The sequence below is a fragment of the Hemitrygon akajei genome, chromosome 25, assembly GCF_048418815.1.
Source record: "Hemitrygon akajei chromosome 25, sHemAka1.3, whole genome shotgun sequence".
In the NCBI taxonomy this organism is placed as follows: Eukaryota; Metazoa; Chordata; class Chondrichthyes; order Myliobatiformes; family Dasyatidae; genus Hemitrygon; species Hemitrygon akajei.
Genome location: NC_133148.1, coordinates 25,900,340 through 25,914,858, shown reverse-complemented (window position 1 = coordinate 25,914,858; position 14,519 = coordinate 25,900,340). Strand labels below are relative to the sequence as shown.

The 14,519-nt window shown below is 47.4% G+C and overlaps 1 protein-coding gene and 1 long non-coding RNA gene across 2 annotated transcripts in view; both read right to left on the bottom strand.

Moving 5' to 3' along the window:
- The window catches only part of LOC140716256 (geranylgeranyl transferase type-2 subunit alpha-like), a 40,377-nt gene extending 35,093 nt beyond the window's left edge, over positions 1-5,284 (bottom strand). The window contains exon 1 of the mRNA XM_073028865.1: positions 5,246-5,284. Within this exon, the coding sequence (XP_072884966.1) occupies positions 5,246-5,284 (39 nt within the window). The remainder of the gene's footprint in view (positions 1-5,245) is intronic.
- A 2,379-nt stretch (positions 5,285-7,663) lies between these two features.
- Positions 7,664-14,426, bottom strand: LOC140716209 (uncharacterized). The gene is made up of 3 exons (XR_012096268.1): positions 13,937-14,426; positions 7,892-8,847; positions 7,664-7,821 (listed from the first exon to the last, which is right to left on the bottom strand). It is a non-coding gene; the product is annotated as an uncharacterized lncRNA (long non-coding RNA).
- Positions 14,427-14,519: the final 93 nt, after the last annotated feature.

Sequence of the window (14,519 nt, the reverse complement as noted above, 5' to 3'; positions counted from 1 at the left end):
GTGTCCCTAACCAAACAAACAACCATATAAATGTCCCTTCCATTTAATGTATGACACTTGGATTGGCTAAGTTACCGAGAGGGGGGAGAGACGAGATTGCTGGGGCCTCGACCAAGGCTGTTGCACCCCCTCTGGCCACAGGCAAGGTCCGAGAGGGTCGGACAGCGGGGACAAACACAGAAGATGATAAGCTGGTGAGCCTAACGTCAGGGAAATTGCCAGAGAGTCTTTGGATCTAACTCACATCTGGAAAAGTCAGGACTCTTGGGGTGGTTGGGGGTCCAGCTGGTCAAGGCTTTGCCCAGTGGAGGGTCACATCCTACAAGCCTGAAGAAGTGCTTGTTGCAGGCCGGGCAGCGGAGATCGTCTGCACAGATCGATAAAGGGGTTGACAAGGTCCCTGATCAGGAAGATAAAGGCACTTTGGATCCATGGAAGTCTGGTAGACAGGATTTTAAACTGGCATGCCCATAGAAGACAAGCGTAGTGGTTCAAAGTAAACTTTTTATCTAAGTACGTACAGTTTGTGATACCATATACAACCCTGAGGTTCATTTTTCTTGTGGGCGTACTCAAAAAAATCATAATAGAATAATAATTATAATAAAATTAATGAAAGACCGCACCAACAGCGTGCAAAAGACAACAAACTGTGCAAGTACAAGAGAAAAAAAAGAAATAATAATGAATAAATAAATAGTGAGATCATGAGATGAAGAGTCCTTGAAAGTGAGTCCCATTGGCTGTGGGAACAGTTCAGTGACGGGGCGAGTGAGGGTGAGTGAACTTATTCCTTTTGGTTCAAGAGCCTGATGGTTGAACTGTTCCTGAACCTGGTGGTGTGGGTCCTGAGGCTCCTGTACCTCCTTCCTGATGGCTGAGGGGTAGTAACTGTCCCTGAACCTGGTGGTGTGGGTCCTGAGGCTCCTGTACCTCCTTCCTGATGGCTGAGGGGTAGTAACTGTCCCTGAACCTGGTGGTGTGGGTCCTGAGGCTCCTGTACCTCCTTCCTGATGGCTGAGGGGTAGTAACTGTCCCTGAACCTGGTGGTGTGGGTCCTGAGGCTCCTGTACCTCCTTCCTGATGGCTGAGGGGTAGTAACTGTCCCTGAACCTGGTGGTGTGGGTCCTGAGGCTCCTGTACCTCCTTCCTGATGGCTGAGGGGTAGTAACTGTCCCTGAACCTGGTGGTGTGGGTCCTGAGGCTCCTGTACCTCCTTCCTGATGGCTGAGGGGTAGTAACTGTCCCTGAACCTGGTGGTGTGGATCCTGAGGCTCCTGTACCTCCTTCCTGATGGCAGCAGTGAGAAGAGAGCACGTCCTGGGTGGTGGGGTCCCTGATGATGGATACCGCTTGCGTTTTACATCATTTCATGTAGATATGCTCATTGGTGGGGAGGGCTTTACCCATGATGTACTGGGCCGTATCTTCTACTTTTTGTAGGGTTTTCCGTTCAAGGGCATTGGTGTTTCCATACCAGGCTGTGATGCAACCAGTCAATAAACTCTCCACCATATACCTATATAAGTTTGTCAAAGTTTTAGATGCGATATAAAATCTTTGCAAACTCCTAAGGAAGTAGAGGCACTGCCATGCATTCTTCAGAATTGCACTTACATGCTGGGCCCAGGACAGGTCCTTTTGTTGGGGGGGGGGGGGGGGAGTAGGGAGGGGTATTTAAATTCTGGCTGGACCAGTGGTGTTCCACAGGGATCAGTACTGGGACCTGTTGTTTGTGAGACACACTCAGAGGTAACTTTATTAGGTATCTCCGGTACCTAAAGGGCCCACTGAATGTAGCGTAATAACTTGGAGGAAAACGTGGGTGTGTGGATTATTATGTTTGCAGACGGCACAAAGCCTGTTTGTGTGGAAGATAGCCAAAGAATAACAGGATATAGATCAGTTGTCATTGTGGGCAGAGAGATAATAGATGGAGTTTAATCTGGGCAAGTGCTGCACGCCGGGAGCATGGAAATATTTCTGTAACCATGAACTATGAATGTATAACTTCTGTGAAACGTAATGTAACAAAATGGAACCTGTGTCATCCCAGAGCGCTTTGCTGGTTTGAATGGAAGCTTGTAGGAAACTGTGTGTGTTTTATGGTGGGGGGGAATGTTTTGACAACAGAGGAAAACAGGACACAGCTGTCATGGGGAAGAAGCCTCTGAAGATAAATGGACTGATTGAAGAATAGATAACAGGAACCAGAGACATTGGACAAACTCCATTAGAGAATGGAACAACCCGATAAAGGATCTCGTGCTTTCCCGCTGTAAGTCACAAATGAACTCTTCTTGGGCTTCCAGCCGGGTCCAGATGTCGATTATAATCGATGTTTCAATGAAAAACTGCCATCTTCATCAGGGATGATGCCTGTCTAGTCCTGTGGTATTTCTACGTCCATAGTACAGCCTTTCTGATTGGTTAGTCCTCATCCAATCAAGTTTCCAATCTCCCCCCTTGTTTACAACTGAATTCCAGTTCTTACTTGGAGCAGGACCTTCGTCTTTGTTAGAATTCTTCTCCTCCAGTTTTATTTATATGGCTTCCTTTACCAGGTGGTCCCAAAAGCCTTTGGCACAGCGCCATAGTTTTGTGCCGTCAAACGGGATTTGGGACCGCCTGCTGAGAAAGTCATTGAAATAAGACTAGAGGGAAAGAATTTTAACAAAGAAGAAGGTGGGGCTCCCATACTGTTAAAGGTCTAGATGGGTTAGAGTTTGTGAAATGTGTTCAGGAAAGTTTTCTAAATCAATATATAGATGTCCCAACTAGGGAAGATGCAATATTAGATCTCCTATTAGGAAATGAGTTAGGACAGGTGACGGAAGTGTGTGGAGGGGAACACTTTGGTTCCAGTGATCAGAACATCATTAGTTTCAACTTGATCATGGATAAAGATAGATCTGGTCCTCGGGTTGAGGTTCTAAACTGGAAAAAGGCCAAATTTGAAGAAATGAGAAAGGATCTAAAAAGTGTGGATTGGGACTGGTTGTTCTCTGGCAAAGATGTGATTGGTAAGTGGGAGGCCTTCAAAGGAGAAATTTTGAGAGTGCAGAGTTTGTATGTTCCTGTCAGGATTAAAGGCAAAGTGAATAAGGATAAGGAACCTTGGTTCTCGAGGGATATTGGAACTCTGATAAAGAAGAGAGAGATGTATAATATATACAGGCAACTGGGAGGAAATAAGATGCTTGAGGAGTATAAAAAGAGTAAGAAAATACTTAAGAAAGAAATCAGGAAAGCTAAAAGAAGACATGAGGTTGCTTTGGCAGTCAGGGTGAAGGATAATCCAAAGAGCTTCTACAGGTATATTAAGAGCAAAAGGATAGTAAGAGATAAAATTGGTCCTCCTGAAGATCAGAGTGGTCGGCTATGTATGGAACCAAAAGAAATGGGAGAGATATTAAATGGGTTTTTTGCATCTGCATTTACTAAGGAAACTGGAATGGAGTCTATGGAAACAAGGCAAACAAATAGGGAGGTCATGGAACGTATACAGATTAAAGGAGGAGGTGCTTGATGTCTTGAGGCAAATCAGAGTAGATAAATCCCCAGGACCTGACAGGGTATTCCCTCGGATCTTGAAGGAGACAAGTGTTGAAATTGCAGGGGCCCTGGCAGAAATATTTAAAATATCGATATCCATGGGTCAGGTGCCGGAGGATTGAAGGATAGCTCATGTAGTTCCGTTGTTTAAAAAAGACTCAGAAAGTAAGCCGGGAAATTATAGGCCGTTAAGTTTGACATCGGTTGTAGGTAAATTATTGGAAGGAATACTAAGAGATTGGATCTACAAGTATTTGGATAGACAGGGACTTATTAGAAAATGTCAGCATGGCTTTGTGCGTGGTAGGTCATGTTTAACCAATCTATTAGAGTTTTTCGAGGAAGTTACCAGGAAAGTGGATGAAGGGAAGGCAGTGGATGTTGTAGACATGGATTTCAGTAAGGCATTTGGCAGGGTCCCGCATGGGAGGTTAGTTAGGAAGATTCAGTCACTAGGTATACATGATGAGGTAGTAAATTGGATTAGACATTGGCTCAATGGGAGAAGTCAGAGAGTGGTAGTGGAGGATTGCTACTCTGAGTGGAGGCCAATGACTAGTGGTGTGCCACTGGGATCAGTGCTGGATCCATTGTTATTTGTCATCTATATCAATGATCTGGATGATAATGTGGTAAATTGGATCGGCAAATTTGCTGATGATACAAAGACTGGAGGTGTAGTGGACAGTGAGGTAGGTTTTTAAAGCTTGCAGGGGGATTTGGACCAGTTGGAGGAATGGGCTGCAAAATGGCAGATGGAGTTTAATACAGATGTGTGAGGTATTGCACTTCGGAAGGTCAAACCAAGGTAGAACATACAAGGTAAATGGTAGGGCACTGAGGAGTGCAGTAGAACAGAGGGATCTGGGAATACAGATACAAAATTCCCTAAAAGTGGCGTCACAGGTAGATAGGGTAGCAAAGAGAGCTTTTGGTACATTGGCCTTTATAAATCAAAGTATTGAGTATAAGAGTTGGAATGTTATGGTGAGGTTGTATAAGGCATCGTTGAGGCTGAATTTGGAGCATTGTGTGCAGTTTTGGTCACCTAATTACAGGAAGGATATTAATAAGGTTGAAAGAGTGCAGGGAAGGTTTACAAGGATATTGCCGGGACCTGAGAAACTGAGTTACAGAGAAAGTTTGAATAGGTAAGGACTTTATTCCCTGGAGCGCAGAAGAATGAGGGGAGACTTGATAGAGATATATAAAATTATGATGGGTATAGATAGAGTGAATGCAAGCAGGCTTTTTCCACTGAGGCCAGGGGAGAAAAAAAACAGAGGTCATGGGTTAAGGGTGAAGGGGGAAAGTTTAAAGGGAACATTGGGGGGGGCTTCTTCACGCAGAGAGTGGTGGGAGTGTGGAATGAGCTGCCAGATGAAGTGGTGAATGCGGGCTCACTTTTAATATTTAAGAAAAACTTGGACAGGTACATGGATGAGAGGGGTATGGAGGGATATGGGCCGGGTGCAGGTCAGTGGGACTAGGCAGAAAAATGGTTCAGCACAGCCAAGAAGGGCCAAAAGGCCTGTTTCTGTGCTGTAATGTTCTGTGGTTCTAAGGTCTTGCTGTAAGAGCTGGAAAATAACTGAAAACAAGGTGGGGGAGTGGAAACCTGATTGGATGAGGACTAGCCAATCAGAAGGGATGGACAATAGGGGTATAAATACCACCAGACTAGACTTACCCAGGCATCATCCCAGATAATGATGGCAGAGCTCGTCATTGAAATGTGGGTTCAAATCGACACCTGTACCCAGCTGGAAGCCCAAAAACAGTTTTTGGAGCAACTTAGTTTCTGTTATCTGTATAAAAGTGGTCTGTTCGAGCTATAAGATTGAAACTATTTTCCGGATGATAATGTGTGGAGGGAGACTTCCCTTGCAAGTAAATAATCAAATGCACCTATAATCCTGTCGTTTGTCTCTCCGTGATAGAAGACTCAGCTGAACTGTACACGACAGGAGGGACGGTACACAGTTAATGGCAGGACCCTTAACCATGTCAATGCACAGAAGGACCTTGGGGGTTGATGTCCACAGATCCCTGAAGGTGCCCACACAAGTAGATAAGGCAGCAGAGAAGGCGTGTGGCACACTGGTCAGGCCACTGAGTATAAAAGTTGGGAATTCAGGCTGCAGCTGGACAAAGTTTGGTTGGACCACACTTGGGAGTGTTGTGTAGCTTTGGTTGCTCCATTACAGGAAGGGTGTGGGGGTTTGGAGAGGCTGCAGAAGGATGCTGCCTGGATTTAGAGAGTAGGAGCCACAAGGAGAGATTGGACAAACTGGGGTCGTTTCCTCTGGAGCAGGGGAGGGGAAGAGGTTTACAAGATTATGAGGGGCATACCACCCCTAAGCGGCCCATTGATGCCACCAATGGGTTAACAATCTCGCCCCTCACTTTAAACCTCTGCCCCCTCGTATTTGACACTCCCAACGTGAGGGAAGAGACTGTCTGCCCGATGAAGACTGGAAGGAAGGGGATTGTTTTCTCAGGAGCGTCGGGCGTCTGACGGGGATTCCTGAAAGAAGCCTATGAGATTGTTAGAGGCACCGAAAGGGCGGATCTGTAGGCATACCTAAAGCGAAAGCGTCTAGGAAAGCTGAGAGTACAGAGGCTGGAATCTGGGTCAGAGGAACCCAGACGGAAGCAAGTGAAGGGTCTCGACCCGAAACATCAACTATCCATCTCCTCCCCTCCTCCCCCCCCCACACGTATGCTGTCTGAACCCCTGAGTTCCCCCTGCAGCTTGTGTGTTGCTCCGGAATCCGAACTCCACAGTCTTCCGGGATAACTCAGCAGGTCAGGCAGCATCTGTAGGGGGAATGGGGAATCCATTCTCCACTCCCCTCTCCCTCCCATTCTCCCCTTCTCCCTTCCCCGACGCCCTCCCTGTTACCTTGTATCCCTTTCCCGGTGACGTGGACCGTCTGTATCCCTTTCCCGGTGACGTGGACCGTCTGTATCCCTTTCCCCGTGACGTGGACCGTCTGTATCCCTTTCCCCGTGACGTGGACCGTCTGTATCCCTTTCCCCGTGACGTGGACCGTCTGTATCCCTTTCCCCGTGACGTGGACCGACTGTCTCCCTTTCCCGGTGATGTAGGCCGTCTGTACCCCTTTCCCCGTGACGTGGACCGTCTGTATCCCTTTCCCCGTGACGTGGACCGACTGTATCCTTTTCCCGGTGACGTCGACCGACTGTATCCCTTTCCCGGCGACGTATCTTTCACTCCGACCGGTTCCAGGACCGGCCTTCCGACTCTGCCACCATCAGCCTGGCTGTTGAGGAAGCGGGGGGAACACGGAAACTCTGCGCCTCGCCCCCCACCGCTCCCACTCCCCCTCCCGCCCACAGACAGCACCCACCCGAGATGAATCACCGGAACCTGCCGTGCACCAACCGGATCCTCTCCCCTCAGCCTTGCTCCGCGTGGAGGAGGCAAAAACTATCCAAACTCTTCCACCTTCTGCCCGGCGACGGGTGGCACGGCCCAAGTTAAAGGGGAAGTCCAGGCTGAGAGGCTCATTAAAGGGGATGTGTTAACAAAGTTTTATTTATCGGCATATAAAAAAAATTAAAATATAAAGGAAGAAAGAGACTCGGAGCTAGAATCAGGTTTAATATCACTGGAATTTGTGAAAGCTGAGGCATCAGTACAATGCTATACATAGTCAAAATTATAAATTACAATAATATACACACACATTAGAATTAGATAGATAGATAGATAGATAGATAGATAGATACTTTATTCATCCCCATGGGGAAATTCAACTTTTTTTCCAATGTCCCATACACTTGCTGTAGCAAAACTAATTACATACAATACTTAACTCAGTAAAAAAATATGATATGCATCTAAATCACCGTCTCAAAAAGCATTAATAGCTTTTAAAAAGTTCTTAAGTCCTGGAGGTAGAATTGTAAAGCCTAATGGCATTGGGGAGTATTGACCTCTTCATCCTGTCTGAGGAGCATTGCATCGATTAGGTTTAATACCACCAGCATATGCCGTGAAATTTGTTGTTTTGCGATAGCAATACATTGCAATACGTAATAGAAAAAAGTGTGTGTGTGTGTATATATATATATATATATATATATATATATATAGTTAACTGAATTAAGTAGTGCAAGAATAGAAAAAGAAAAGTAGATTGGAAGAGTTCATGGGTTCAATGTCCATCCAGAAACTGGATGGCAGAGGGGAAGAAGCTGTTCCTGAATTGCTGAGTGTGTGCCTTCGGGCTCCTGTACCTCCTCCCTGATGGCAGAGGGGAAGAAGCTGTTCCTGAATTGCTGAGTGTGTGCCTTCTGGCTCCTGTACCTCCTTCCCAATGATAACAGTGAGAACAGGGCATTGCCTAGGTGATGGGAGGGGATGCTGCCTTTGTGAAGATATCCCGGGTATTACGGAGGCTCATACCCACGATGGAGCTGACCAAGTTTACAACTCTCTGCAGCTTATTTTGATGCTGTGCACCCTCACACCAGACAGTGATACAGCTGGTTAGAATACAGTCCATCTGTGTAAATTTGAGAGTGTCTTTGGTTAAATATCAAATCTCCTCCTAATGAAATATGGCTGCTGCCGTGCCCACTTTGCTGCTGCGTCCAGGATAGATATTGACACCAAAGAACTTCTACAGTTTCCGCTATGAGGACTGATCCCTTGTCGTACCCTCTCCGAAGCCCACAATCGGCTCTGATGCTGAGTTGCGACACCACTCAACCAGCTGAGACATCTCGCTCCTGTACGCCCTCTCGTCACCACCTGAAATTCAGCCAACATTGGCTGCATCATCAGCAAATTTATAGATGGCAGTTGAGCTCTGCCTAGACACACTGTCGTGGTTGTAAGCAGAGTAGAGCAGTGGGCTAAGCACACATCCCCGAGGTGCACCAGTGTTGATAGTCAGTGCGGTGGAGATGCTGTTTCCAGGGTATCCAGTTGCAGAGGGAGATACAGAGGCCCAGGTTCTGGAGCTTTTCGATCAGAACTGTAGCAAACGATTGTTTTAACTGTTGAGCTGTAGTCGACGGACAGCATCCAGACACGGGTATTAGTATTCTCCAGGTCATGTGAAGAGCAGATGAGATCACAAACGCTGCATATCTTTTGTGGTGGGGCAAATCGCAGCGGGTTCTGGTCCTTGCTGAGGCAGGAGTTGATTCCAGCCACGACTAATCTTTCAAAGCATTTCATCACCGTGGACGTGAGTGTGACTGGACGATAGTCGTTAAGGCGGCTCACCCTGCTCTTCATGGGCACTGGTATATTAACTAAAAAGAGGGAAGAAAAGAAATTCATGAGGTAGTGTCTGTGGGTTCGTGGCAGAGGAGAAGAAGCTGTTCCTGATATGCTGAACCCATCTTTTCAGGCTCCCTGTTTGTCTCCTCGATGACAGCAATGGACAGGGGACATGGATGGGGAACCTTAATGATGGAACCAGGGGCTTCAACATAACTGATCTGTAAATACCGACACACTCCCTGGGACCCTCTCCCTCTCTGCACATTAGGTATTGATCTTTCTACAATTGGGTTCTTTCGGGTTTCTTGTTTGGTGGCAGAAGAATCTCAAGGTTGCACAGCTTACACAGACTTTGATAATAAAAACGTATTTTCAACTTTGAACTTTTGAACTTTGTTAATTTACGTCTTTGAACCTGGAACACAGAACATACGGCACAGTACAGGCCCTTCAGCCCACAATGTTGTGCAGACCATTTAACCAAGACCAATGCTTCCCTCTCACATTTTCCTTTCACCCATCTGCCTATCTAAATGCCCCTACTGTATTCACCTCTACCACAACCCTAGCAGGGCGTTCTGTGCATTTGCCACTCTCTGTGTTAAAAAAAAATCTCCCTCTGACACCCCTCCATATCTTTGCACAATCACTTTAAAACTACGCCGTCTCATATGAGCATTCAGCTCTCGATGTCCAGCCCTACGTCCCGTCGTGCGAGGTGAATCCCCAGGACCTGACAGGGTATTCCCTCGGACCTTGAAGAAGACTAGAGTTGAAATTGCAGGGGCCCTGGCAGAAATATTTAAAATGTTGGTATTTATGGGTGAGGTGCTGGAGGATTGGAGGATAGCTCATGTTGTACAGACAACAGAGTGCAGTAGAACAGAGGGATCTGGGAGTACAGATACAAAATTCCCTAAAAGAGGCATCACAGGTAGATAGGGTAGTAAAGAGAGCTTTTGGTACATCAGCCTTTATAAAGCAAAGTATTGAGTATAAGAGTTGGAATGTTATGGTGAGGTTGTATAAGGCATTGGTGAGGCCAAATTTGGAGCATTGTGTGCAGTTTTTGTCACCAAATTACAGGAAGGATACTAATAAGGTTGAAAGAGTGCAGGGAAGGTTTACAAGGATATTGCCGGGACCTGAGAAACTGAGTTACAGAGAAAGTTTGAATAGGTAAGGACTTTATTCCCTGGAGCGCAGAAGAATGAGGGGAGACTTGATAGAGATATATAAAATTATGATGGGTATAGATAGAGTGAATGCAAGTAGGCTTTTTCCGCAGAGGTTAGGGGAGAAAAAAACCAGAGGATATGGGTTAAGGGTGAAGGGGGAAGAGTTTAAAGGGAACATTGGGGGGGAATTTCTTCACACAGAGAGTGGTGGGAGTGTGGAATGAGCTGCCAGATGAAGTGGAAAATGCAGGTTCGCTTTTAACGTTTAAGAAAGGCTCAGACAGGTTCATGGATGAGAGGTGTATGGAGGGATATGGGCCGGGTGCAGGTCAGTGGATCAGCACAGCCAAGAAGGGCCAAAAGGCCTGTTTCCGTGCTGTAATGTTCTGTGGTTCTGTGGGTAAGGCCGGCCAGCAGGGCTCTGGTCAAGCTGCCTCGGCCAGTCCCCTGTGTGGTGGACACAATGGATTGCAGAGCGTTGATGATCTCCAGCTTCAGAGGACGATGGAGATGGAAGGCCATTCACGGCCAGTGCTCCATGCTCCACTGGGAGCTAAGGGCCCAAGTAATACGTACGTGTTAACCATTTCTGCCCGGCCCCCGTCTATCTATGCTTCTTAAACACCTCTATCAAGACACTTCTCACCCTCCTTTCCTCCAAAGAGAAAAGCCCTCACTCTCTCAAACTTTCCTCTGGAATCCAGGCAGCCTCCTCTGCACTCTTGCCAAAGCCTCATCACCTTTCCTATGATGAAGCGACCAGAACTGTGCACGATGCTCCCGTGTGTCTGACGCTACGTGCCTGTGACGCTGTTGCAAGTATTTCATTCCGTCTGGTTATACACGGTCTTGTGCGCAACACCCGTCAAGATGGCGGCAGCGAACAACGATTCCTCGGGGGGACATCTTCCAGAAAGCCAATCACTTCCGACCTTTCACTTTCTTTTAATGTTAATTTTGATTTTGAAACTGTTGGTGCCAGTGACTTACAGTCTGTAATTGGATCGAGTGAGCTAGCACTCTGCTGTCCCTGGAGAGAAATGTGAGCACGAGGACGAGGAAAAGCTCAGAGGCAAGACGAGGGGGCCACAATTCACCACATTTCTTGCCAACTAAAGCTCCGAAGAAGATTGAAACATTGAGGAAAATCTGGAGGAGCGCCGGCGGTTCGGGGCGGGAGGTGTGAACTGGTTTGTGCCTCTTTCCTCGGAGAGGCTGCTGGGTTCGAGTCGCTTTCCTTGGAGAAGGGCTGGGTTTGTGCCTCTTTCCTCGGAGAGGCTGCTGGGTTCGAGTCGCTTTCCTTGGAGAAGGGCTGGGTTTGTGCCTCTTTCCTCGGAGAGGCTGCTGGGTTCGAGTTGCTTTCCTTGGAGAAGGGCTGGGTTTGTGCCTCTTTCCTCGGAGAGGCTGCTGGGTTCGAGTCGCTTTCCTTGGAGAAGGGCTGGGTTTGTGCCTCTTGTGCAGGGTTCGAGTCGCTTTCTCTGAAGGGGCCACTGAGTCCGGATGCTCTCGGACATGGCAGAGAAATTCTGAGATTTATGGATTGGACTGTAGTTCATGTTGGCCTCGTTCAGTTCTGTTTTCTTTTCACGTTCTTACCCATTCCCTCTTGTTGCGGATTGGCGGGCTGGGGCTTTGGTGATCTGTTTGTTTTTGTGTGACGGAGGGGGTTTGGGTTTGCGAGATTTTGATTGTTTTCCTTTTCAATGGGGGGGGGAGATTGATGTTTTTCTTTCAACTGCTTATATGGTTGTCTGCATTTGATGGCTATCTGGAGAAGACAAATCTCAGAGCTGTATTCTGCATACATACTCCGATAATACAATGAACCTTTGAGCCTGTTAACTTCACTCATACCAGTGCCTGAGAAGAGCGTGGTGACCTGCCTCGGTGACCGTCGCCCAGAAGCACTTACATGCACAGTGATGAAATGTTTTGAGAGATTGGTGATGAAATACGTCAACTCCTGCCTGAGATGCAACTTGGATCCGCTCTAATTTGCCTGCCATCACAACAGGTCCACAGCAGAAGTCCTCTCGTTGGCTCTTCACTCAACCCGGGAACATCTGGATACGAACATCAGGATGCTCTTTATCAACAACAGTTCAGCATTCAATACCAACATCCCCTCAAAACTGACCAATAAGCTTCAAGACCTGGGATTCAATACCTCCTTGTGCAATTGGATCCTGGACTTTCTCACTTGTAGACCTCAGTCAGTTGGGATTGGCAACAACATCTCCTCCACAATCTCCATCAGCACAAGTGAACCACAGGGCTGTGTGTTTAGCCCCCTGCTCGACTCACTTTACACACATGATTGTGAGGCCAAGCACAGCAACAAGGCCATGTTCAAGTTTGCTGACAACACCACTGTCATTGGCCAAATCAAAGGTGGTGATGAATCAGCCTACAGGAGGGAGATTGCAAACCTGGCTGAGTGGGGTAATAGCAACAACCTCTCGCTCAATGTCAGCAAGACCAAGGAGCCGAAGATTGGCTTCAGGAGGGGGAAATTGGAGGTCCATGAGCCAGTTATCATTGGAGCGTCAGAAACTTTAGATTCCTCAGTATTATTCCTGGGCAAAGCACACACGTGCAACTCTGAAGAAAGCACAGCAGCGCCTCCACTTCCTCAGGAGGTTGCGAAGATTCACCATGACAAACTTCTATGTGTGGCGGAGAGTATATTGACTGGCTGCATCACAGCCTGGCATGGAAACACCAATGCCCTTGAATGGAAAATCCTACAGAAACTAGTGAATAGGGCCCAGTCCATCACAGGTAAAGCCCTCCCCACCATTGAGCTCATCTCCACGAGTGTTGTAGCAGGAAAGCAGCATCCATCATCAGAGACCCCCACCACCCAGGACATGCCCTCTTCTCATAGCTGCCATCAGGAAGAAGGTACAGGAGCCTCAGGACACACACCATCACATCAGTAACTACCCCTCAAACATCAGGCTCTTGAACCAAAGGGGATAACTACACTCAACTTCACTTGCCCCATCATTGAAATGTTCCCACAATCTATGGACTTGCTTTCAGGGACTCAAAGTTGCACAAACTAAGGAGTTGGTTGTGGATGACAGAAGGAATGGAGACAGGTTAACCCCTACTGACATCAGTAGATCTGGGGTTGAGAGGGTGAACAAGCCTTGTTCCTCAGTATACACATCACCAAGGATCTCGTGGTCTGTACACACCAGCTGTGAGGTGAAAAAGGCACAACAGTGCCTCTTTCACCTCAGAAGGTTGAAGGAGTTTGGTATGGGCCCCCAAATCCTAAGAACTTTCTACAGGGGCACAATTGAGAGTATCCTGACTGGCTGCATCACTGCCTGGTATGGGAACTGTACCTCCCTCAATCACAGGATCCTGCAGAGAGTGGTGCGGACAGCCCAGCGCATCTGTAGTTGTGAACTTCCCATGATTCAGGACATTTACAAAGACAGGTGGGTAAAAAGGTCCTGTAGGATCATTGGGACCCGAGTCACCCCAACCACAAACTGCTCCCACTGCTACCATCCGGGAAGCGGTACCGCTGCACAAAAGCCAGGATCAACAAGTTCCAGGACAGCTTCTTCCACCAGGCCATCAGATGGATTAATTCACGCGGATACTATTGTATTTCCATGTTATGTTGACTGTCCTGTTGTACATAATATTTATTACAAATTGCTATATATTGCACATTTAGACAGAGACGTAACGTGAAGAATTTGACTCCTCAGTACACGAAGGATGTGTGTAATAAAGTCAATTCATGTTCTCGATATCAATTGCTTATTTATTTATTTTTTGTATTTGCAGTGTGCCATTTATGTACTTTGGTAATAAATATACTTTGAATTTGGATGAGAATAAACCTGACCTTGCACTTGGCCTCCTTCTCAGGCCTGGTCACCCTGCTTGGCTGCAGGTAAGCGTGACACACACTCACCTGGAGGCTGCTGATGGACACTCGCCGTCACCAATCAGGTGCCTGGCCTGGCCGCTCTCATCCAATCAACCTTCAGCCGAGGCGGATCGAACCCAAGCCGCCTCCCGGCCCCGTGGGCCATTGTCTACGCACTCAACATCACCCAATCGACGACGTAGTTAGCTGATGGACATTTGTCTAGTCCAATTGGCTTAGAAACTCGGTTATCAGCGCCAGAACACGGCTGCTGACTTGATGGACGGTTGATATCAGCGAATCAGCTTTGACAGAGGCTGGTGGGCCACCCCAGGGGAAAAATTAACCAATCACAGTTGCGCGTAATCACAAGACGGAATGCAGACTGTTATCCAATCAACAGATCAAACGTGAAGGACCGATGACGATCGAATCGATTGGCATGAGGCTGACCAATCCCCTAGACCAAAACCGCCTTCCTGTTTGAATCATAAAAAGAGAAAGGGTTGGACTCCCGGAGCAGACAGCCAATCGCCTTCAGAGAAGGCAAAGAGGCCGGGCCTTTGCCGAAGCAACCAATGAGTGTGGAGCGGTGCGGAAATCAGCCAATGGGCGAAGAAGAGAGGGC